The following is a 24,768-nucleotide window of genomic DNA, read 5'->3' on the forward strand; positions in this document are numbered from 1 at the left end:
CATCACGAAAGTTCAAGGCCAAACGCGCCGCCATATTTGCCCCGTCTACACAAACATAACACAGACTCTTGCTTTACAACTCGTCACATAACTCGTCACGTAACTCGTCAAATAATTATATTTGATGATGGCCCTTTGCGGGCTCCGTGCTTGCGACTCTCGCTTTGCTGGAAAAAATTCGGGACCTTTCCCAAATCAAAATCAAAGGTTTTAGTCGATTTCATAGGGTGTGCTTGTTGGGCTCCACTAGAGCAAGTTTAACCGATTTTACCCAAATTTTCGACAGCAAGTGCCTGGTCCATGTGCATGCATCCGCCATGCTAAATTGCACTCGCATACATTACAAATACGGCGAGATTTCATTGGCCAAACCAGACCTTAGCCCGAGGGGTTGCCATAGACGCCAGATTTATGCAAATGCATAATTTGGTATTAACCAGAGAAGTAATAATTAACTCGATGTTTTCTTGTAGAACGCATGCGCGAACTAAATTTCCACCGCGAAACAGCCTTGACTCTTGACCGAGCGAAACCTGGGGACGAGACTTCAGCATGCGAGTGTAGCGTTGCAGTTGTCTTCCGTTGCAGTTATATCCTCACAACTAATAACCAATAGAATGTGGTTTTATTTCTTCCAATCAAAAGGCGTTGTGAACGTGTCTCTTGCTTGTCACTTCCCAACTAGGGGAGGGATGCTATGCAAAAATATTAATTGTAAGAAGATCGTTAAGATTTCCACGCTCGAAGGTTAAGAATTTCACGGGATATCCTTGTTTCATGAGCTATCCTTGGGGTCGTTTGGGACACTTCGGATTGATTAAAGATTAAGATTCTGGTTGCGTTTTTAAGTGCGAATTATTGGCGAAATTTTCTTCGATACGTTGGAAAGCTTAGGAAGACGAGAATTTGACATTGCCTCGTGGCTTCGATTCCCTTATTAGTTTGGAGTGCGTTGGTGATCGAAGTTGTGCTTTTCTATCGGAACTAGTACGGTAAGGTAAGGTTCCGGTTGCACTTCATGCTAGTACTTTTGTTAAATTTAAATATTACAACCATTCTTCAAAGATCGCGTTCAAGTTTCGGGCTAAATACTGTCAGATGTATACCGATAAAGCGTCCGAGTAACTACTAACCTGGATTCATTGAATCCTTCTGTGTTGAGGGATGATTTTTTTTTATTATTATTTTGTTTGGGACATGCAAAACTAGATGATACATAATTAAAAAACGAGACAGATCTCCGTGTTTCAATGACGGAAAATTTGTGATTTTCTTCCAGCCTCATTATAATTTTTATTATGTTACATGTAGCAATCTCATAGTGTCTACATTGATGGTTATTATGGAGACAATTGAAGACATGTATTCAATGTAATTGTATGGGACTACGCAAAAATTCAACCTCTGGTATGGTTGATGTCAAACATCATATATCCTGGAAAGTTAACTCACAAACTGTTGACACGTATGATGAAGATCTGGTATCTTTTATAAAGGATAGGGTGCTCTCTCCCATGCTCTCCAGCAAGAAACAGTTGGGTTACAATGCATTAAATCATTCTCTTTGCTCGCCCAGAAGAGGACAGATTTGCAGCAAAATTACTCTTCACTTAATAATATGTGCTTTTTCATTGAAATCAGTGGTTGACGTAAGCCACTTTCTTTCTTTTGATCTATTTAGAATAAAGCCCTTTGAACTAAATCATAAGGAATATTATAATAATATGCATGTTATATGTTACCACACTTTACATACTTTTTCAACTATGTGTTTTCAATATTGAAATGAAATAAATACTAATTCATGCACAATTGAATACTTAATTCAGTAGAGACTATTGCCTATTATTAGCAATTATTGCTCCTACATGTGTTAGCAAGAACTTGGTCTTGTTGGCTTTCATTGTGAGCCTTTGGTGATCCATATATTAGGGGAGACACTCGCTGAAACTATCTTTGCAAAGAAAATACTAATCTTTTCACCCTTACTTAATTTTATACATACAGGCATGGATGACAACCAGCAGCAAAGCAAAGTAAACAAAAGTGCCAATGAGGTGGTAAGCTCCATTGTAAACATTTTCTTGGAAAATTATGCACTAGTTATAATAAGGTAAATGTTGTGATTAATTTTTGTCCTTGGTACAAGCATAATTTTCCTTTGGTTTTGTTAATGATATGAAAGAAAATGCATTTTGTGTAAAGAAAGATAAAATGTAGCTCCTAGAGTGTATGTTATGATTAGATGATGTGTCACCATCAATTTGGCCTCAGCTATTAAAAGTAAAAGAATTAGACTAAGGATGAAACGGAACCACAGCATACCTATACTAAACCCTCATTTTAATTGTATCAATATTATTATTTTTCTAGTGTTCACCCAATAGATTCAATCCACTGACAGACAAATATGGCACCTGTACATTTTAACATTACTCTTAGGCTAAGGCACATGTGGAAAGCAATATTTCTCAAAACAACAACGTATGCAAGGTTTAAATTTTTCAGACCTTTACTGCTTGTTTTTATGAGTGGTTCCAGGATTTTCTTGCAGAAAGAGGTCTGGTTGAGTGTAGCAGTCGCCATATTTTTCAGTACGATGGTTTCACAGTAACTGTTGTATGAAGTAATGTACCCTTCTCCAATATTAATTTTGCAAACTTGTCACTGACAAAGAGCTAGTTCATGATTAGACACTGATCATTTCATTGATTGCCATGCTCTACATTTATCATTGAAGTATTACCATATTTATCTGTGTATAAGTCGACTCTTTATGACGGAAAAATTAGCCCAAAAAATCACTCTCGTCTTTTACACAGGTCATAGAATGATAAAGACCTGACCCAAGCAATCCAAGAAATTAGCATAACAATTGCCTGAAGTCCATTAGGAAAACCAGGTTCACAAAACAAGTTCTAATTGTGTTCAAGTTTTGTCAGTTTTCAGTGCGTTCTTCATCGATGAAAAAGTTTGAAATAATAAATTTTATGTGGCTTAAACAGAAACCTAGTGGGGCTGATTTTTATTGTATCTTCTGATTTGTAGAGCAGACAATTTTCCTTACAGCTTCGGTGCTGACTTCTCATTTTCAGCGAATGATTACAGTAACTTAGTGACCTGGCAAATGCTGTTTTCTTGTGCGGTCTTGTTTGTTACGGTGCGTGGACCATCTAAGTTAAATATTGTGTAGTTTCCAAGAAGGCCGTGTTTTCATCAAGCAATCCTTCGAAACCCTTCGGTGTTCCTTTAGTCTACTAAATCTCCTTTCAAAAGGTTATTTAAATGCATGAAGATTTCATTTTCAAAACAATTTTCAAAAGATGGTGAATTACTTCTCCAGTAACTCGAAGTGGTTGTATATGCTTAAATCATGAATCGTGGGGATGTAAACAAGTGCTACTAAACTTCACAGCACTTGGTTACATTTTGCTCTCCAGTTTTTTTTTTAATTCACCGTGTTTTCAATACATTCTCAGAAATAAGAGATCAACCATATGGGAAATTTCTGTCGGTCTGAATTTTTCTTTACTAGAAATAATGAAAGATCTGATTTTCAACCTTGAAAATGGGGGTCAACTTATAGACCCATTTCAGATGTGACGTCATGACACGTGATCTCACGAACTGGAGGACAACTTCAAGTTTGTTTACAAATGGCAGCACGAGGCACTACAAAGCGAGGGTTTTTACCCGGGTATTTCGAGGGCTTGCAGTTGAAAGACGCTAAGGAAAGGTATTTAGAGAAGTTGAAAGATATTGACGGAGAAGATCCTTACAAAATTCCGCGAAACGAGTGGATAGATGATGTAGATTCTTGGCCGAACGTGACATACATACACGTTGGAATGTATCTCCTGTTCAAGAAAAGTCCTTACACTGAAGATCAACTAATGAACTACAAGAGCTTGGATTGCTATCAAAATTTTGCGAACGGATGGGTGCAGGAAATTTTAAGCAAGAAATTTGGCGAGAATCGTCTCTTAATTGCGAAGGTAAGATACAAGAACTGCAAATTTGATCGTGGCATGTGCATGTGATCATGGCAACAACCATGACTTAATGTTATCGCAGTTGCTTTTCCAAGCAAGTTTACTTATGCCTTCAATGTTTGATCTTTAGGTTAATCATTCTCAGAGGATGTCGGAAAAGCCCCTTACCCCCTGGGTGGTTTGCGAAAAGCCAGGGAAAGTGGTTTCTGCCCACTGTGACTGCATGGCTGGCCTGGGTGAGAGCTGCTCTCATGTTGCTTCACTGTTGTGGGCTATTGAAGCTGGATGTAAACGAAGGGATTCTCTGACAGTCACAGAAAAGAAAGCCTATTGGGTTCTTCCATCAGCCGTGAAATCTGTGCCTTATTCCAGAGTAAAAGATATCAAATTTTCTAAAACTCCTTCCAGTGCTGCTTCAGTCATCAAAGAATCATCTGTTGGAGCCCCTTCAGAGGCTGAACTTACTGAATTTTTTAATAACATCAATAAGTGCCCTTCTAAGCCAGCTATTTTGTCCCTAATTCCTGACCATGCAATTTTCTATGTTCCAAAGTCTCTAACTCCTGATCTACCTGATGTGCTGTCCAATTTGTATGATGAAAGCCTAGCTAATGCAGACTACCCAACTTTACTGGAAAAGGCCAACGAAATAGTTGAAGAAATTCAAGTCACTAAGAAACAACAGGCATTGGTGGAGGAAAGGACTCGAGATCAGGCAGACTCGAGACTTTGGTTTAGAATGAGGACTGGGCGCATAACAGCATCCAAGTTTAAGAATGCCTGTCACACAGATCCCTCTTGCCCATCACATTCCCTAATCATGAGCATATGCCACCCAGAAATGGCACGGTTCAACACGGAGGCCACTAAGTGGGGCTGCCAGCATGAAAAAGTAGCCAAGGAAACCTATGCAAGTTTTCAAAAAGGGAAACACAAGAACTTCAGTATGTCATATTCAGGCCTCTTTGTGAGCACAGACCACCCCTACCTTGGAGCATCACCAGATGGGTTAGTGTGCTGTGATTGCTGTGGAGCTGGTGCATGTGAAATTAAGGTATTAATTTGTGCTTGGGTGAAGTTTTTATATGGCGGTGATATGTTAGATTTTGTAGTAAAGATACCAGATGACTTTTTCAATAATGTAAGATAGTTTATTAATGTTAGTCTGCAACAGATATGGCCAGGTCAGCTCATGTTTGCAAATAGCAGGTTTCATTGACCTTTCTAATTAACAAATATAACATGTTCAATTTCTCAGCCAGTGACTTAGGAAAGACATTCCTAATCCTTGGATTCTTTTGGTCATTTTGATTTGAAATTCCAAGGCTGAATTTTGGATCGTTTTAAATAAACTGAAGACATTACACTTCCATGACCTTTGATTTTTTTTGTTAGTGTCCCTTTTGTCACAAGAATGATGACATCTCCACGTCTGCCCAGGACAAGAATTTTTGCTTGGTGACAACAACAGGAGCACATCGACTTAAGCGAAATCACCAATATTATTACCAGGTACACCATAGGTTAAAATTTTAATAATGTTACATTTTCATTAATTTTGGGAAATTGTACCTGTGTTATATAATGGAACCCTTTCAAGAGCAGTTTTACAAATATTTCAGCTACAGACAAAAACCTTGGCAAGTGTTCTTGTCTGAGTTTCTAGAATATGAGATGGTATGTGATATATTAGGCTGCTACAATAACAATATTGATGCTAAATTGTAAATGGCAGTAAGGTTTTGATCCTTCGTATTTTTTTTTTCAACAGGTCCAGTTGCAGCTGATGTGCACAGATTTGAAATATATTGATTTTGTTGTTTGACTAAAAAGGGTCTTTTTATTGAGAGAATTTTTCCAGACAAATTGTTTTGGGAGGAGAAGGTTCCTAAAGCAAAAGAGTTTTTTGTGCGAGCAATTTTACCTGAGGTTATTGGCCGATGGTACTCAAGACCAGTCACATCTTCGGCAGATGGGTCTGCTACAGTGGAAGGGGGGAATGTTAATGAATTTTGTTATTGTAGGGGTGAGGAACATGGGCAAATGGTTGGATGTGATGATGGAAGGTGCAGCTATCGGTGGTTTCACTTGGAATGTCTAAAATTAAACACGTTTCCAAAATCAAATACATGGTACTGTCCAGATTGCCAAAAGCGACGAAAAGGGAAATCTATGCGAAGCGAGTAGGCAGTTACAGCATGGGTGGAATCTCAAGTTAACAATGCTGACAATATTTGAGTAATTTTTTTTTAAACAGATAAAACCAACCCAAGAACTTCTGCATTTTTCTATCATGAGATTCAAATACACCTTTTTGTGAACTAGTTAAAAATTGTTGTGTGGAAATTTAAGATAAGGCTAATATTAAAGTGTTTAATCAAATGGAACTACTGAGGTAAAGTACATCAACAACATGCAGAAATGTGCGAGACACAGTAGCCTCACTCATGCCCCCAAACCTGTACCCCAAGTCCCTCCCTGTCAAATTTAACCTCATGCGAATTAATCCAAGTAAAACTTTTTGAAAGGGGCTTAAAATCCCTCTTGATGATTTCAGGTCTGGACTAGAATTCTTAAGAAAATTAAACAAAAATAACAAAAGTGACCAATTTGGCAGCCCGGAGTAAAATAAAACCTTGTCATTGTCTTCTTTAAAAGAGTCCTCATTGAGGGAGTTCATTCTCAACTTTTCTTTGAGTGTAGCATTTTCCTTCTCTAAACCTGATATATAAGCACAAGTAATTTCCGTTTGGCACTCTTTCACTGTGGGTTCTTCAATAATGGGTGCATCTTCATCTCCATCTTCAATGCCATCTGATGGTTGGTGACAGGACAATTCTAGCAGAGCACTAGCACATTCACTCCTCCTTCGCTTTTCAATCCTTCCTTGTGATCTTTCATATCTTTCGTTGCTAGTCACTGAAACGCCACGGAAATCATAACCAAGATTCTGATTTGGTGCCCAGTCCGGGTTTTCCTTATCATAAATCGACGACGGTTTTCCTATGTAGATGGGAATGAGATCAAACAACTGCCATTCGGAACATATACAAACGAAGACAACGCTTAACGCTTTCAATCGTGGGCATAAAACTGGAGTGTGTGGAATCGAGAGCTGAGCGAATAAAGTTCAAAATCACCAAAACCGATCATTATGCCTCGTGATTTGTGGTATAAAGTACATTTATACAAACCTGAAATAAAATGGTCCCCGCAAACTCTGTGAAATACACTGGGATCAGCCCCTAGATCTTCTCTTCGGATCCTGGAGAGCCAAGTCGCTCTACGTTCGATGCTTAAAGCTCGCTTTTTAGCGTTCGATCTGGTCACAATTGCAGGTATGCGAAAATAACTTTTGTCCTTTTCTCTGTTAGAACGGTTTGAGCAACCAAATACCGCACAAAAGTTCACCATGACAGGAACAATCCAACAATAAATTCACTTCAGCCTCAAGCATGTGCTATTTGATTACAACTGTTTGTCCTCCAGTTCGCGAGGTCACATGTCATGACGTCATATCTGAAAGGGGTCTATACATGGATAAATACGGTAATTAACTCCTTCGCCATCAGTAATCGCATTAAAGATTCTGTGTTAGAAATCACAGCACTATATCCCAAAATCTAATGTTGTCCTCAGCACAATTTCATTTTTTGAGCAAGGCAAAGCTGAAAATCAATCAAGGGCCACACAGACATCACAGAGACAACACTGCTATGTCTAATGTTTATGTACCCAGATAGGTAAAAGCTACTCTATTCATTAATTCAATGTCAATACTCTCCCTCATAGTAAAGTAAGTGAAGTCTGTTTACGAGCCTAGTGGCCCATTAGGCCGGAGCTTAACTCCGGTTTCTGTAGCGTGAAGCTACTAGGAGTATTTCTACCTCCCCCTGGATGGGATGCTAGTCCATCGCAGGGTTACCCCCAGCATTAAATTGCCGTTACCCATTTATACACCTGGGTGGAGAGAGGCACTGTGAGAGTAAAGTGTCTTGCCTAAGAACACAACACAATGTCCTGGCCGGGGCTCGAACCCGGACCACTCGATCCAGAGTCAAGCGCACTAACCATGAGGCCACCATGTCTCCACATACTCTCTCTCATAGTAGCTATAATTTTTAGCCAACTTGGGAAATAGCAACCAAAAATGGACCCTTTTGGACATCCAAACTTTTAAATTTCAAGGGGAAGGTTCCCCAGACTTTGCCATCCAAGTGGGAATAAATGGCTGCCACACTGTCATTTTGGTCCCTCCTAGCTGCTCAAATGTTGTCCCTCCTTTCCACAATCTTACCAAAGCCTCTATATGTGTAGTAATAAGAACATTGAAGTGAAGAGTGCTATCTCAGGAAGAGATGATGATCATGCACACTTTTAATAGAGTCATCCTAGCAGATGTTTGGCAAGGTATTGCATTCTTTGCTCTAAATCTAGTTCACATAGACCTGAGAAAAAAGAATGGGGTGTAGGAGTCATTCAGTTAATTGCTCCAAGCTCTAGTTTTATACCACTCCTCATTTGGTTATCTTTCTTGCCAATACTCTTTCTGGTTATTTGGGTTTTCTTGGAAACTCAGGCTCTTACCATTGAGAATAAGCAAATGTGTTTACAAAATTAAAAGCAAAGAAAAGTGATAAAAAATTGGAGATTAACAGGATGGTATCAAAGACTGGTATAATTTTTTTTTTGCAGGGAGTAGTTGTTTATTTTTGAATCAGAGTTTTAGCCTACGTATGTCTAAGTTTCTACACTTGTTGTTTAGTCTTGTGATTTCTTACTTTAAGAAGTGACTAAAGGTAAAATTTTTTTTATTTTTTTTTTTTACAGCCAATTGAGTCTGTAAATGGAAAGTAAACACAAAATAATGATGGTAAGGAACAAATTGCTTGCACTATAAATTATTGAAAGTAGTCTGCACTCTCCATATTTATTTTTAATTGACATGCTTTGCACAGGTGTTTTGTAATAAGTGTGAATAAGACTGTGCAGCGAATTAGCTCGTGCTGCAGCATCCCATATCCAATAAATTCAATAGAAGACCCTTCGGTCATTTCACGCCATATTGGATCTTGATACGTCCTTGAAAGAAAAGTTGCTTGAGACATATTTTTATCGTAAACATTTCTGAAGCTTTCTTCTGATATATAGTTTGCTAAGATTTTAGTGAAACTACTGTAGTGTGCAAACAATTTTTTTCTCGAAGGACACCTGCAAAAGTGGGAAGTAATCTTGAGCTTGTCGCATGCGATTAAGTCGTATCATATAAATCTGCCCTAAAAACGAAAAATTTGCATTACTTTTATAATATTGAAGTGAATGCTTTGATACACAGTGGCTTTAGCCTCTGCGTATCCTCTTATGTTTTTCTCTGAATACCTGGGAGCCGAGAAAACTGGTAACCACCCATATTCTCTCGTTCTCTTGAAAATAGGATTGTTGATCAATTTTTACCATGGCTCAAGATGGAGGACCACGAGGTGAGATAAACTAATTTCTTCTCTGCCATCCTGAGAGGGTTTCTCATACTTTCAGAATAGAACAGAATTTTGGCTAACCTAACAACTCAACAGGAAATCGTCCCTTTTAAATTGAATGCTCTAAGGGAGTTCTTGAAGTTGCTTTGAGGTTTATCGCCTATCATGAAATAAAACCAGTGAACAAGGCTGTTATGAATTACACACAACTTCAGATGAGGGTGTCTGGCATAGTGAAGTACTGGTGCATTTCATCCCTGAGAAGCAATCAAACTACTGTCTTCTCACTTATAACATTACTTAAAAATTAATAATCAGGGACTTAGGTGTCAGGCATATCAAAGAATATTGGCACGGAAAGAGGTACTCTCCCTAATGGTTCATGTGCACATTCTAGAGTGAACGTTACTGTATCTCTAGTATGAACATTGGTGGTGATATTTTTGACAAAGGCCATCACTGGACGGCCATGTTTACGGATTTTGAAGGAAGTATTAGACCACAGAGGCTCAGGGCTAAACAGCTTTGTAAAATGTCGTATATTGATGTTACTAAGTGATACATATCTTATGTTTTGAAGAGCATGTGATTAACATGGACTGGCTGGAACAAGAAATAGTTATGGAAGAGCAGCTGGAAAGAGGAAGAGAAGAACAAAGAAAAAGGGAGGAGCAAACGAAAAGAGAGAAACAAAGAAAGTGAGAAGATCATTTTTCCGACACATACCTATACTTAAGTTATCCCTTTTAAAATTTTCAACCTATATATCTATGTCACACAGTAACTCCTCTTTTTTTTCAAATATGTGAAATCATAATCTCTTGGAAAACTACTCTATCAGGGATATAAATTTAATGTATATTGTTTCTTTTTTTTATTTTTAATGATCTTGTTTATAATAGAGCAGCCATATTAGTACGTCAATGTCATCGGAAGACATTAAATATTTGGAAGAGAAACTTAAAACTTGTCCTTTGCTTACATAGATTTTTCTTTTGTGAAGCCCTACTAAGTGACTCTTGATGTCATGTTAAGTTCTCCTTCGGTCCCACAAGTAAACAGGCAGTACGTTGGAATGGGACGACAGTAGTTCATCCTAAGTCACCAAGGGCTTCTTTTGCAATGAACCCTTCAATTATTCTGTTACAATGTTTTATCTGGCGGTGAATAGTACCCGTGAGCCTCTACGAAGACGTTCACTTTGCTTGTCAAGCAAAGATAAATCAATAGTTTGCCGTCAATACATGCAGATGCATCTGTGTATACAGCGACTTCTAGGAAAATTTCTCATTGCCTGAAGACATTTTTAACGCTAAATTGACTTAAATTCCAGGGGTGTGAATAATATGCAGACCCTTTTCAACAATCAGAACATCACAGTGGTGAAACATAACACCAAAACTTGCATACTGATAAATATTTTATGGGGAAGGCTACATTCTCTTTTCCAGCAAAATAATCTCCTCAAACTAAGTGATATTTGTCGAATAATCCTAAGGCTTTGTGCAGGGGATCCTACAAAGTACCGACTAAAATTATTGACTTCACCCGGGGATAGCCTTCTGACAACTACCCCCCGACCCAAAATTTTCTTATGCGAATTAAGGGTGCACTTCCAGCGATCTAACTTACAACTGCAGTATATCTGTTTATCCATATTTCTATGTTTTGAGTGCATTCGAAAATCAAAACAATTTCACGGCTCGTACTCTGCATGTGCAATACATCCAAACTTGACATCCATTATTAACCCCTTCTTCCATTTTTCACTGAATGTGGAAATTCTCGAAAAAAGGCAAGATGAGAGCCTGATGTGTACGAGTTTCAACGTCTACAGTTTGGAAACACTGCTTCACCATTTTGTTCACAGTATTTCCTTCAGACCCATGCCAAGACACATGCTTTGGAGTTCCCTGAAGCAGCAAGCACTGTTGAAGACTCGATGTATGTAGATGATGTAATAGACTCTTGTGAGGACGTCAAAAGTACTCAACACCTGCGTCGCCAGCTATCTACTCTACTAGCCATGGCAGGCTTTAAATTGAGGAAGTGGTCCTCCAATGTACCAGTTGTAATTGAAGATATCCCAAATGAAGATTGGCTACCTACCTTGGAGTTAAACAAAGACAACGTGCCTAAGACCAAAACTCTAGGAGTTATGTGGGAAGCCAAAAGAGATGTCTTTACTTTGCAAGTGCAACAGCCACTCACCAAGCGAAACGTACTTAGTGCTATAGCCAGTCTGTTTGACCCACTTCAGTTCTTGGCACCATTTACAGTGAGAGCAAAGATCCTTGTGCAAGAGATATGGATGGCTGGTGTGGATTGGGATGACAAGTTACCGGAGAATTTAAAAGCCAAGTGGAAGAAGTGGGTATCGGAGCTCCCACAATTGTCAAATGTTGCTGTTCCTTGTTGTTTGCGTTGAGCGAACCCACAGAACATTGAACTACACCTATTCTCAGATGCATCTAATGATGCCTTTGCATCCATCGCCCATTTAGTCCGTCGATACCAGGACAGCAGCCCCTCCTCACGCCTTATTGCATCAAAGTGTCATGTGTCTCCGGTGAAGGCGATGACAATTCCTTGCCTAGAGTTCATGGGTGCCGTCCTTTCAAGTCGACTTGCCCAGAACATCCTGAAAGTGATCACCGTGGACAGAATCACCTTCTGGACTGACTCAGAAAATGTGTGGTACTGGGTTCGCAACCAAAGCCGCGAGTTCAAACCATTCCTTGCCAACCGAATTGGCGAAATTCAGCGAACGACAAGTCTGGAACAGTCTGGCCAAAGAGCAAGAAATATTAGAATAAAACCTGCATAAACAAGCTGAATGTGGGTATGACGTCTACAGGTCTCTGAGTGTGGCTTGTTATGAGCATGACTGATGGATTTCTTGGAGCAAGCCCTGACGGCATGGTGCTCGACCCTTCTGTAGAAGATTCACAAGGATTGTTAAAAATGAAATATGTTCAAACTGACAAATATGACTCCTTGGAGGATGCCTTGTTGCACAAGAGAATTTGTTTCAAAGATAGTGAAGGAATTCACATCAATAAAAGCCATCAGTATTTTTATCAAATACAGCAAGCTTTGTTTGTCACTACAAGAATGTGGGTAGACTTTGTAGTCAAGGGCTCTACATATGAAGAAATTTATATTGAGAGAGTTCTACTTGATTCCACATGGTGGCTTGAAGTAAAACAGAAGTTGGAACATTTTTTGATGCACACATATGCCCAGAACTTGCCTTTCCAAAGATAAAGCATGGCCTTCCAAGAGTTGATCTTTTAACCAGAAGTAATTAAATCATTTGGAAACTTATTATCTTTCTTATTTATATGAAATGGGAATTAAAATAGTTGTTACGTATTGTAATAATTGTGTAATACTAGAATATATTGTAATAACAAGTTCAATATTTGTCATTAAGATATTTATTTGAGTATCATAATAGTTGTACATTTTTTCTTATACTAGAGTAATGACACTTCCCCATGGAAAAAGCTAAAATTACTTTGTTTCGTTATAAAAGCATATTTCAAGCTCTCAATGGTGGTAAAAAATTTGAGAAAGCACTTATCACAACCACAAACGTCTGAAGCAAATGGAGCCATACTAATGGTTATTTTCCTGTCCAATATATGCCAGCTTTTCAGTCTTTCAATCATTCGCTCAACATGAATTCGTACGCTTGCAATAGCTTTGTTCTTAGTTGTCTCTTGCATTGAAAACCGAGTTTTCCCCTTTAAGAAAGCAGGGATCACCAATGAAACACCAACAGATGCTAGCTCATCTTGGATATTGAGCCGTTTGTCAGCCATTATTTCATCTCCATGCTCTAGTTCATTAAGAAGTCCAGTCATTTGTGTGATTTCTTTTTCAGATGTGCTTCCTGGAAAGAAATCACTTACAAATGCAAGCACACCACTTGGAGTAATACCAATCAGTGCTTTCATTGTAGGCTTGCTCTTGTACGATGAATAGCATGCAGATTGAGAGTCTAGGGCAGAAGGTCTATCCATTTCCACTTCTGTGCAGTAAATTATTAGAACAACTTTCGGGAAAAGCTTTTTAAATATTTTTCGGCTGTGAAATCTAAAAACATCCCTTGCTGGCATCTTGATAAGAGGCTCAAATTCTGATCTTAAAAATTTTACCCATGTCCTTCCTATTACAGAGATGGTTTACTCTGAAACTTCAAATCTATGGGAAAGGTCTGTTTTCAAAGAGTCCTAGTCTTAGTCTCATAAGGACTACAATAAACTCCTGAAACTTTGTTAAACTTCTTGGCCTTCCAATATTTGGCTGTTGGAAATATACTCTTTCATAGTTACCATAGCTTATTTGCTTTGCTGACTCTTCAATAAGGCTGTAACTCAAAAGAAGCATCTTGTAGCTGGAGAATCCTGTATAAAAATCAATATCTTTATCAGTCTTTAAAGTTTTCAGTGTCAAAACGAGTTGCACAGTTGCTCAATCGCTTTATCTCCACTCTTGCTTCTTGTAATTCGTGCCGTAGCCTTGTATTTTCTTCTCGTAGCTTTTCATGCACAATGTCATTATCAGTTTGGACTGATATCTCCTTAATTTGAGACTCTTGCACATTAGATTCAACCGAAAAAACTCTTAAAGAAAAAGAATGTAAAATTAGAGAATTAAAACAGAAGGAATTCATAGAGAGAAGTTATTATCAAGCCATCGTTCGTTGTTTGTACCCGTGATCATGTCTGGGTCAAAGAACACCAAACACAACGCAAGAGGAGGAAACAAAGGAGAAAGCATGCAGTCACGATGGTAAGAAGTATCATGTATCACATGAGTATCACGTTTTTTATACTATACATATGCATACGATTCACCACACGTGTTACTAAAACGGAATCGTGATTGGCTAAAGATGTATATATGAGAGGGATGTATATATGTTTCTTCCTCTCTCTCTGCTTGGGTATTGTGAAGACGGCTTCTCCAAAAACGTGCAAGAAAGTAATCGTTCAGCAAGAACAGTTGTACTACCTCGTGGACGCCATAGAAGACCTCCTTATGGCAGAAGATAGCGAAGACGAGGGTATCATATTAAAAACCATAAGAGATCCATTTGTCATGAAGCCAGACGAGCTGTTCTACTCCAATGAAAAATACAGAGAAAAAAAGACCGAAGCCATAGACAGCCTTAGGAAGTTATTGCGCTTCATCGTGGAGTGCAAGCTCGAAGAAAAGATGAGAAAAGTCAGCCTCGCGGATGACGGGAGACTTGAAAGAGCGAGACATTTTGCAAACAAAGTTCCATGTATGTTTCTTTTTAGATGTAATAAACGTGTTTGCATTGAAACGTGTGTACTCATTTGTGTCTCGATCGACTGCCGTAAAGAGCTTCCCGATTCGTATCCCCGAGAACTTTATTACCAGTGGTATCTAGGCTCTCACGAAATCTATAAAGAAGTACTTCTACATGTGCGCTCCTTGGGAAATACCAAACCGCCTGAGTTTTTGGGTGGCTGCATGGTCCATGAGTTGACACCACTCGTTTCATTTTACTTTAGAGCATACCCCTTCTACTCACAGTCTTAGTCGGTTAGATTAGTATGTCTAACTCGCGATACCCAAACGCGCAATGTAGGGTCCATTCTCTTTTCTCTGTGTTGTGTGACAATAAATAATGTCAAATGCAAAAACAGTGTGTTTGACTTAATCCCTTCGCCATCTTGGATTCTTTTGTTCCCTTTGTTTGAGATTACACCTTGAAAACCGTTATTTTTTTAAATGAGATACAAAAACCCCACACATGAACCTATGCGATATCCAACCCTAACCCCAAAACCCTAATCCCCCTAAACCCCTCGCGGACCTACGTGGTATGAATATTAATGAACCCTCTCGGTCGAATGACTCGGACCCAGGCCACGCAGAAAGGGCTAGACAGAACCCCTACACTATTCACCTACAGGTCCTCACCATGATTCCGTCTGGGAAAATGGGGTCAAAGCTTGCAAATATCATCTGAAGCAGGGGTGGATCCAGAGTAGTTCAAGTGATTTCCAGAAATCACTCAAATGTTTCCAAACCTGCATTTGTTATTTCTCAGGCTCTTTAATGTATTCAAGAAATCAATTATCCTTCTTGTTTTATTGTTTCTTTAAAGTTATGAAATGAAATAAAGAAGAGAGTGCCTCAGTCCCTCCCCAGCAAGTTCGCTGAGTCGTCTCTGTTCGTACGCTTTCGTTCTTAATCGATACTTTCAAGAACAACGCGAAAAAATTCGTAGGATCGACCGGAGAAAACTTTTACACAGGGGGTGGGACTCAATTGAGGCTAAAAATCACTCAAAACCCACTTCGATTGGCTAGAAACACTCATATTGTCTTGCGAACTACTCAAACTCGGTTGTGATTGGCTATCTGGGCAGCAAACTACCGTAGAAACTACTGACAATCGTATATAAAGGGAACCCTCTCCCCCAGAGTTCCTTCGTGTTCTTGTTCCGATTAGACTTCATAGTTAACTTCTTAGGGAGAAAGACGGGGAATTTTCATTTATAAACTATCATGGTTCGAGGCGATCCAGTTTGCTTGAAGGAGGACTGTTCTCAGTACGATATTGGCTAGGTTTTCAAGGAAATCAGCTCATATTCAGACCAGAACAAGCTCAAGTTCATAGAGAATGTGTGGAAACCAGGTGAGCTATTTGACTTTCCAGCGTCCGTAGAATGTTCGAATTCTAACCGTCATTTTGTGTGGAGCTGGCTGAAAAGATTTCCCTGGCTAGCATACTCTAAATATCTCGATGGCGTATTTTGTTTACCGTGTGTTTTGTTTGGAGTCCAGTGTGGGCGAAATGCAAATAAACTAGACAAATTGTACAAGTCTCCACTCACACTTTGGACGTCCGCCGTTTCACGTTTTACCAAACACTCGAGCGGAAAATGTGAGATGCATAATTTTGCAGTGATTGCCATGGAGAATTTTTTGAAAAACATTAGAAGAGAAGCGGTTCCAATCAATCAGTAGATCAACAACTTACTTCAACAGCAAATCAATAGAAATCGCGAAATTCTTAAATCCCTTTTCAAAACAATAATTTTCTGCGGAAAAAACAACGTAGCCCTCAGAGGTAGACGAGATGATGATCCAGGCAATGCCAATCTTTGCGGTAATTTCCAGGCACTGTTAGAATTTCGAATGGAAAGCGGCGACCAAACACTGCAACATCACCTGGAAACTGCACCCAGAAATGCGACATATATTTCTAAAACAATTCAAAATGAAATGATTGCAACTGTGGGTGCTATCATTGTGAATAATTTGTCACAGGAAATTAGGGATAGCAAATATTTCAGTATTATGTCTGACGAAGCAGCTGACATATCAAATAAAGAAAATCTTTCTGTGGTGATCAGATTTCTTGATTCGACCAAAACAGTCAGAGAAGAATTTGTGGGATTCTACCTTTGTGAGGATGGAACAACAGGAGCAGCTATCAAAGATTTGATAATTAGTGCTGTAACTGATTTAGGACTATCTATGAATGACTGTCGTGGCCAATGCTATGATGGTGCTGGCAATATGTCTGGGCGCTTGAATGGAGCTTCATCACTTATTAGGGCTCAACATGACAAGGCTATATATGTTCACTGTATGAACCATAGGCTTAACTTGTGTGTTGCTGACACATGCCAATTACCACTTGTTAGAAACATGATGGATGTTGTAAGAAAAATCTCTGAATTTTTTGACAATTCCCCCAAGCGACAGCAGCATTTGATCAGCAAGATTGGAGCACTGATTCCTGCTGCCAACCACTTTGTTTTGGTAAATGTGTGTAAAACAAGGTGGATCGAGCGCATTGATGGTATGGACCGAATCGTGGAGCTTCTTCATCCAGTTGTGGCTACCCTTGAAGACATTTCCATGAACAGAAATGCTCCTGGGTGTGGGAACTGGAATCATAACAGCAGAAATGATGCGCAAGCCCTAATTAATGCAATCACATTTCCCTTTATTGTTACCCTTGTTATTGTGAGACACATTTTAGACTTAACCAGACCACTCACTGTTAGGCTGCAAAAGAAAGCAATGGATCTTCTTAAAGCAAAAGAGGAAATTGTTCTGTTGAAGTCAGTCCTAAGGGACATGCAAACTGACATTGATACTAGACACCATGCTCTCTATGAAGAAGCTGTTACTCTAGCAAGACTTGTTTCAGTGCAGCCAAGCATGCCCAGGATAAATCAAAGGCAAGTTCATAGAAACAATGCGCCAGCCCCAACCCCAGAATACTATTACAGGATCAATCTGACAACAGACTTCCTTAACCATGCTCTCATGCAACTGAACAGCAGATTTGAAGATGATGTTTTTGTGTGCTATAAAGGATTTTCAGTGATTCCTTCTATTTTGTTGGCTACTGACCCCATTTGGAAGGATAATGTTAGAGAATTTTGTAACCATTACAGACAAGATCTTCCTAATTATGCAGGTTTAGCAGCAGAGCTTATGTTGTGGGAAAGAATGTGGAAGAGCAAAAATGATAGAAGAGAAGAGATCCCTGACAGTATAGCTACCACCCTAGAACAAATTGACAAGGGTGCTTATGTGAATGTGTATACAATACTTCAAATCCTGATAACCATTCCTATTTCATCTGCATCTTGTGAAAGATCCATCTCAACCCTCCGAAATCTGAAGACCTATTTGAGAAATGCAATGGTCCAGGATAGACTGAATGGCTTGGCATTGATGTATACCCACAGAGAAATGAAATTAGACCTTGAACAAATTATAGATTTATTTGCTAATTTACATCCTAGACGAATGAGAATGGAAAATATTTTAAATGAATAATTTAATTTTTGTACCAGACAGTCACTAATGTTTCTAGAGTACTTGTAAGTTATAAGCCGATCCTGGCTATAAACCACACCATTTTCTTTCCCAGTATATACTTTGCTTACAAGTCCATAGCCAGAACTAGCCTCAGCAAGAGTAAAACACTTGATTCCGAAGCGGCCAGGCTTGATGGAAATAAACTAGCGAAAAGAGATTTTAACCTTGAATTTTATGAGGGTTTCATCTAAATCTTCGTCAGACTCTCTGTGTTCCATAATATTGGCAAGAGGCAAATCATCTTCGTCAACAAACTCGATTTGCACCGAATTCTGAGCAAGAAGAGCATTATTTTGATCCGAAGCGGCCGCCATTTTTAAAAAGCTAACTGATCTCACACGTGTTTGAAAATTTTTGAAAATTTATTGCGAAATTGATCGAAAAACTACAATTTTTTACATTCAAATGCGAAATTTAGATTTCGTCCGCCATTTTGAAAAATATCTAGGCCCAATCTCGCTCAGAACGAGAGATACGAGCAAAGCTTGGGGGCTAGTAATTTTCCACGCATATGTGCGTGGCTAGGACTCTGAGGGTTAAAACCTACAGAAACTCCAACACTCCAGACGGCACCGAGGGTGGAGCAATCCACTCAGAAGAAACTGCAGGACTGGCGGATGAGGATAAGATATATGAAAAATTCGACGCCGGCAATGAGGACGAACAGTAAGCCGTTTTACTACGCGTCGAAAACAACAAACCGCTCCTTTGGGGAAGCCACTACATAGATAAAGTCCACGACGAACTTCGAACTTGTGCCTGCAATATCTCGGCTTATCGACGAATATAGAGGTATGCATCTTTTGAATTTGTTATTTCTAAAAATATATGAGGCCACTGAATTTTAAATTTTCGTGGGGAGCATGCCCCCAAACCCCCCTAGTTAGGTTGGTGCAAATCACTCATGTAAAATCCTGGATCCACCCCTGTGAAGCGTATAGTTGGCGAAAGTAAACTCGCGTTCGAAGAGATGGCAACTGTTCTGTGCCAAATCGAGGCTTGCCTCAACTCTAGACCACTCTACACAGCACTCGACTCAAATGATGACGATGGAATTGCTCCACTCACCCCTGGTAAATTTCTAACTGGCAGACCACTCGAAGCACTGACTGACCAAGTTTCAACTACACCCATTTCAACGTTAAAAAGATGGTAACTTTGTCAAGCCTCAATACAGCATTTTTGGAAACGGTGGTCTACCGAATACCTTCAATAAGTGGAGGCGACCCAAACGAAGTCTTTGTGTTAATGACATTGTGTTATTAAAGGACAATCGCACTCCACCATGTCAATGGCCCCTTGGGCGAATCATCAGAATCCATCCTGGACCAGACTAGTTGTTTAGAGTGGTCACTGTCAAAACCAAGACTGCAACATTCATTCGACCAGTTGTAAAGTTGTGCCTGCTAATCCCATCAGAGGATACCCAGTAAAGAAACTGTGTACAATTTAAGAACTTTAGCAAATTGTTAGAATCCAGTGCTAAGTATATTAAGAACCTCATAAGCTCAGAGAACAAGTATAAGAATGAAATGAACTCAAAGAAACTTTTTTAGGTAACTTTATTAGAAGTAACTCAAAAGAACATTTTCCAGAAACATTATTTGAACTAAGGACGTTGAACTTTATGTTGATGGTATCAAGGCCGGCGGAAAAGACACGCTTGAATCAGCATTCTTATTTGAATATCTGCCCATGCGCAGTTTTGTACACATTGTCATTACCTCGTGTTTTCAAGTTGTCAGTTTATGTTAGTTTTTAACCTCAATTCATGTACAACCTTTGAACAAATTGTACGACTCTTTTGGTCAAAAAATACAGACTTAAAGTTAAATTTCCTCGTGCCTCATTGAACGAGCCCATCCACTTTCTTCCTTTGCATCGTTTAAAGAAAATCTTGTAAAGTACTCTAAATCTATTGATAAAATATCTTTTGGTTGTAGTTCTACCATTACATTTAAGAACTCTGATGATTTTATATATTTTTAGATGCTATTTCATACTTTTATTTGTTAAATTTGTAAGTTTCTCTGCTTAAATTAATGTGCATTTAAATTACCTAATTAATATATCTTGTCGATATTTATGCATAGCAGGTCTACATCAGCTTTCGCTACCATATTTTTAACCTGCATTGTTAAATAATGCATGTATGTATGTATGTAAGCCAGCAGAACCCAGTACCTACACACAGGGTACTCAAACAGTGGTTGAAGAGCTCGCAGAGCAACTGCGTGTGGATGATGAGGTTACTCTTGCAGCTGAAAGACTTGGGCTTCCTTTGGACGAAGTGGATGATCATGAATCAGATGAATCTGATTATTACAGTGATTTTGAAGATGTAATGAAAGAAGTCCAATCTGAAGCATCATGGTTTCTCCAATTTTTTGTATGTTACAGTTATTTACATTTAAAACAGTGAATTCAAAGAGTAAACACTGACAGAAACTGTGCAATAACGAGAAAAAGAAAAGTTGTGTTGAAGACAAAATATAGTGTAAGAGAATAGTAATTTCCTTCTTGTGCACTGTAGTTTCTCAGGATTTTTAATCACATGGCATGTGATTGCACAAAGGTGGATTCCAGAACTATAAGATCAACTTAACAGTTTTTTTTTTATTTTAATCAGTTCATTTGCCACACACAATTAAGTTACAATGATTAATAAATTACAATGGTTACAAAGTTACAGTGATTAAAGAACAAGAGATAGAAAAGAGTGGGAAAACCATGTACAGATTTACACAATGCTGGCAGAAAATACGCCCAGATTGCATTTCAGAGTATCATTTTTGGCAAAAATTCCTGCGGGAGACCCCCAAAACCAACTGAGCCCCCCATACCCTCTTCGAATGGTGTGCATGCCTTGCTGTAGCCACCTACTTTATGGACAGAACCTGCTACTCAGTAACCTACCGACAACCCTATATTAACAAGATAAGGTTTCCATTGTTGCCAGCTGAAGCGAAATCCTCTTTCGAGTTCTTGGAACAGTATTGCCTTAAGTTCCTAACCTCCTCGATCACTCTAGGAGACATTTTATAGTCTTTAACTGAAGAAAGAGGCTATTGGTGCGACAGATTCATCGCTCTGCCAATTTAATCTCGTTTCAAATGTGAAAAATACCTTCAACTGCACAACAACCCCACAAAGACAATTGTTCATGGTCCAACAGGCCCTTTGCCTGCCAGCAAGATTACTCGAGTGCAAAGAGTGCAAAACTACTTATGGCATTGGGCACTTCACTGACGAAAGTGGATCCCATATTTAATTAAAAGGTATTCAGTTGCCTTTGATTGAGGCAAGCAACATGTCCTATGTGGACTGTGATTTCTACAAGTGGATACCAAGCCTTGAGTAAGTGTTGTTCTATCGAAGATATACATTCCCCTAAACTTGAGAAGACAGTTGACTTGTATGCAAATTTAAAATTCTTATCATTTTCCTTTGCTAAGTCCTCAAAATTGCATGCTTACTCTCAAGCCTCAAGCACCAATATCGAATCAAAGGACCAAATAGAAGCATTTGTAAGGGTAAATGGATGAGATAACGCTGCTTGGGGATAATATTCGGTTTGTATGTTCTTGGCAAATTAGTTAAATACTCCTTAACAGTGCTTCTAAAATAGAAAACACTGGCCTGGGTTCTTTCACTACAAAAAGCAACGAACATTATCTCAAGAAATGTCACAAAGGAAATCCACTGTGGAGATATGTGATCCACACAGTCATTTAAAATAAATAGCTGTTTCTCCTGAGTTTGTGGAGCTTTCTCGCCCACCTCGACTAGCTCCTGCTATTTGCGGGCAAGAACGGTCTTCAGGAACAAGAAAGTGTAAATTAGATCAATAATAATTAGATTAATTAAATTAATTAGATTAATTTGTAATTTGTCATTTCCTATTAAGCTTTCTTCTTATCAAGCTTCGATAAACTTCAAACTTCAAATCTTTCCATTTCAAGATCCCCATGCCTCAGGACAATTGCACTATTTTTGGCATGTGCATAACCCAGAGGAAAGTGCTTAACCTTAATATCAGAATTATTTGAATAATTATGGAGATTTTGAGACTATTTTAAGAAAAAAATTATTAAAATTCAAGATTTTAACCAATTCTGGCTTATATATCATAATAAAGCTGATAAAATGTGGTATCAAAATGGATTATAGTGTGGCCGTTTTCACAAGCAGAACTGTTTGATTCACCAGAGTCTGTGTTAGGCTCGTCCATACCGCTTTTATTATCGCCTTCTCCCCCCTCAAAAGTCAGATGTGGCTATCCTCGGGAATATCCATAATCCTAGCAACTTCCTCTGCTTTATACCTTCTCGCTTGCCATATCACCATGTTGAAATCGCTTTTTGAATGTTTTATCAAATATGAGCAAAAAATTACTCGATTATGATTCCAAATGTTAAGTTAATTTTACCTACGCCTTGTTTAAATACCCCTTCAGGACATTTAAATTGAAGGTTTGAAGAAAAAACATCAAATTCTAGAGAAATAATGCAGCAAAGTCCGTGAAAAATTTCAGCACATTTGTAAACAACCTCAGATATGAAAACTAAAGTCTGACCCAAGAACACTATATCGCATGTAAACAATGATTTTTGTCCATAACATCTTGTGCGCGGAATAATCCATCCTTGACAGATTAAGGGTTGATAGCCCTTGTAAGACCAAGTGGACAGCAAAGCAAGTCCTCGCAACTCAACATGCAGACCCTTCTGATGATGACAGTCAACCAGGGCTTGCCATTGAATTTATGCCAGCACCACCCAATGGAGCAGAACCTTAAGTTCCAGGCAGTGCTACAAGCAGAAACAAGAGCACAGCTGATGAATCAGGGACTGATGACAGGCTACCTGTGGGACCTGTTAGGTGTTCAATAAGAACAACTGCTGGACATCATAGTAACCATTACCAACACATGTTCTATGGAGTTTGCTAGAAGTGTTTAGTTCAAGAGATTATAACAAGCAAAAGGGAGGGGGAAGGTGTGACAGTCACTAGATATATCATTTCTCAGAGTACCTACATCTAAAGGTTTTTTTTATTCTGTTTGTTAAGAATTTCACATTATGATTTAGCAAGATTATGATATTATTTAGGAAATCAATGTCTTTACAACTGCATGTGTTAGCTCAAATGTGGTTTCACAGAGACCTTGAATGTTGTTTCATGTGTAGGTAGGAAAAAAGCAAGTGGGTAACGCCTTCATATGTTAGAGGAAATTCCCTACCTTCCACTTTTTGAAATGGACCTTTACTTCTATGAAGAAATGGCATAGTATCCCAGGTGAACAGGCATGTGCTAACCCAGATCATAACAGAGCAAATGTTCTAGAAACTTCCAAGGAAGAACAGGCTAACTTTTTCTAAAACATTTCAAAATGTGGGACCAAACCTGCCATTCTCACCCTAATTGCACCTCAGAATGCTGCATTCGTGCCTAATGAGACCAAATTCCTACCAAAGCCCCTAACAGAGCTATAAAATGGTGATAATTTGAAAACAACTTTCAAGAACCATTCCAAAAGTCAGTAAATGTATTCAATGTGCTAGCAATAAGAAAACCAGAAACTTTCAAGGAAGAACAGGCTAACTTTTCCGAAAACATTTCAAAATGTGGCATCCAACCTGCCATTCACTCCCTAATTGCACCTCACAATGCTGCATTTGTGACTCCCTTGAGACCAAATCCCTACCAAAGCCCCTTGCAGAGCTATACAATGGTGATAATTTGGGAAATGGCTTTCACGAACAACTCCATAAGTCAGAAAATGCATTCAATGTGCTGATAACAAGAAAACCAGAAACTTTTAAGGAAGAACAAGCTAACTTTTTCAAAAGCATTTCAAAATGTGGGATCAAACCTGCTGATCTCTCCCTGATTGCACCTCAATGCTGCATCTGTGCCTAATGAGATGAAATCCCTACCAAAGCCCCCAACAGAGCTATACAATGGTGATAATTTGGAGAATAACTTTCAGGAACCACTATGTTCATGTAATACACTCCAGCAACACACTTCAAATAATTTTGTCACTGGTTCTCAAGTTTCAGTGGTGTGACCACACATCACATCAGTCTATTGTTATCTTCAAAACACCCCTTTTCTTGTTTATGTTTTCTGCAGCTTGTACTGTTATTTTTCTAGTTTTGTGTTCCTTTACTGCATGTAAAATATTACTTTATTTTTTATCATTTTCTAGGTAACATCTGTTGGTTATTTCCACTTATTCTATTCTAGATAATTTTACTTCTGTCCACTCCATTTTGGTTTCTGCCTTGTGTGATTTACCTGCTGAATTGCTGTTGGTTTGCACTTACACTTAATTGCTTTGAAATCCTGGAATCCTTTTGGTCCAACTCACTCAACCACCGCCTCCTGTTACATAGACATAGCCTA

General features: G+C 38.8%; 4 protein-coding genes, 1 long non-coding RNA gene and 1 pseudogene across 6 annotated transcripts; 4 read left to right on the forward strand and 2 right to left on the reverse strand.

The window, feature by feature from the left end:
* The first annotated feature begins 607 nt into the window (after positions 1–607).
* On the forward strand, positions 608–10,155 carry LOC148734716 (uncharacterized). 2 transcript variants are annotated; one of them, XR_015998893.1, is made up of 5 exons: positions 608–997; positions 2,008–2,060; positions 8,823–8,865; positions 9,427–9,472; positions 10,050–10,155. It is a non-coding gene; the product is annotated as an uncharacterized LOC148734716 (long non-coding RNA). The 2 variants fall into 2 exon arrangements; XR_015998892.1 differs by having other exon boundaries at positions 612–992.
* On the forward strand, positions 3,579–6,379 carry LOC148734717 (uncharacterized). The gene is made up of 4 exons (XM_088753872.1): positions 3,579–3,995; positions 4,123–5,046; positions 5,388–5,504; positions 5,764–6,379. The coding sequence occupies exons 1-4, from the start codon at positions 3,657–3,659 to the stop codon at positions 5,815–5,817; spliced, it is 1,434 nt and encodes a 477-aa protein (XP_088609998.1). The 5' UTR covers positions 3,579–3,656; the 3' UTR covers positions 5,818–6,379.
* LOC148734718 (uncharacterized) lies at positions 5,506–8,331 on the reverse strand. The gene is made up of 2 exons (XM_088753908.1): positions 7,187–8,331; positions 5,506–6,995 (listed from the first exon to the last, which is right to left on the reverse strand). The coding sequence occupies exons 1-2, from the start codon at positions 7,404–7,406 to the stop codon at positions 6,370–6,372; spliced, it is 846 nt and encodes a 281-aa protein (XP_088610034.1). The 5' UTR covers positions 7,407–8,331; the 3' UTR covers positions 5,506–6,369.
* A 150-nt stretch (positions 10,156–10,305) lies between the features above and the next one.
* LOC148734719 (uncharacterized) lies at positions 10,306–15,481 on the reverse strand (annotated as a pseudogene).
* LOC148734720 (uncharacterized) lies at positions 11,412–12,296 on the forward strand. Its single transcript, XM_088752822.1, has 2 exons — positions 11,412–11,886; positions 11,974–12,296. The coding sequence occupies exons 1-2, from the start codon at positions 11,412–11,414 to the stop codon at positions 12,294–12,296; spliced, it is 798 nt and encodes a 265-aa protein (XP_088608948.1).
* A 1,172-nt stretch (positions 15,482–16,653) lies between the features above and the next one.
* LOC111336253 (52 kDa repressor of the inhibitor of the protein kinase-like) lies at positions 16,654–18,514 on the forward strand. The gene has a single exon (XM_022942307.2). The coding sequence runs from the start codon at positions 16,654–16,656 to the stop codon at positions 18,313–18,315; it is 1,662 nt and encodes a 553-aa protein (XP_022798042.2). The 3' UTR covers positions 18,316–18,514.
* Positions 18,515–24,768: the final 6,254 nt, after the last annotated feature.

The sequence above is a fragment of the Stylophora pistillata genome, chromosome 3 (genome assembly GCF_964205215.1).
Source record: "Stylophora pistillata chromosome 3, jaStyPist1.2, whole genome shotgun sequence".
NCBI classification, from domain to species: domain Eukaryota; kingdom Metazoa; phylum Cnidaria; class Anthozoa; order Scleractinia; family Pocilloporidae; genus Stylophora; species Stylophora pistillata.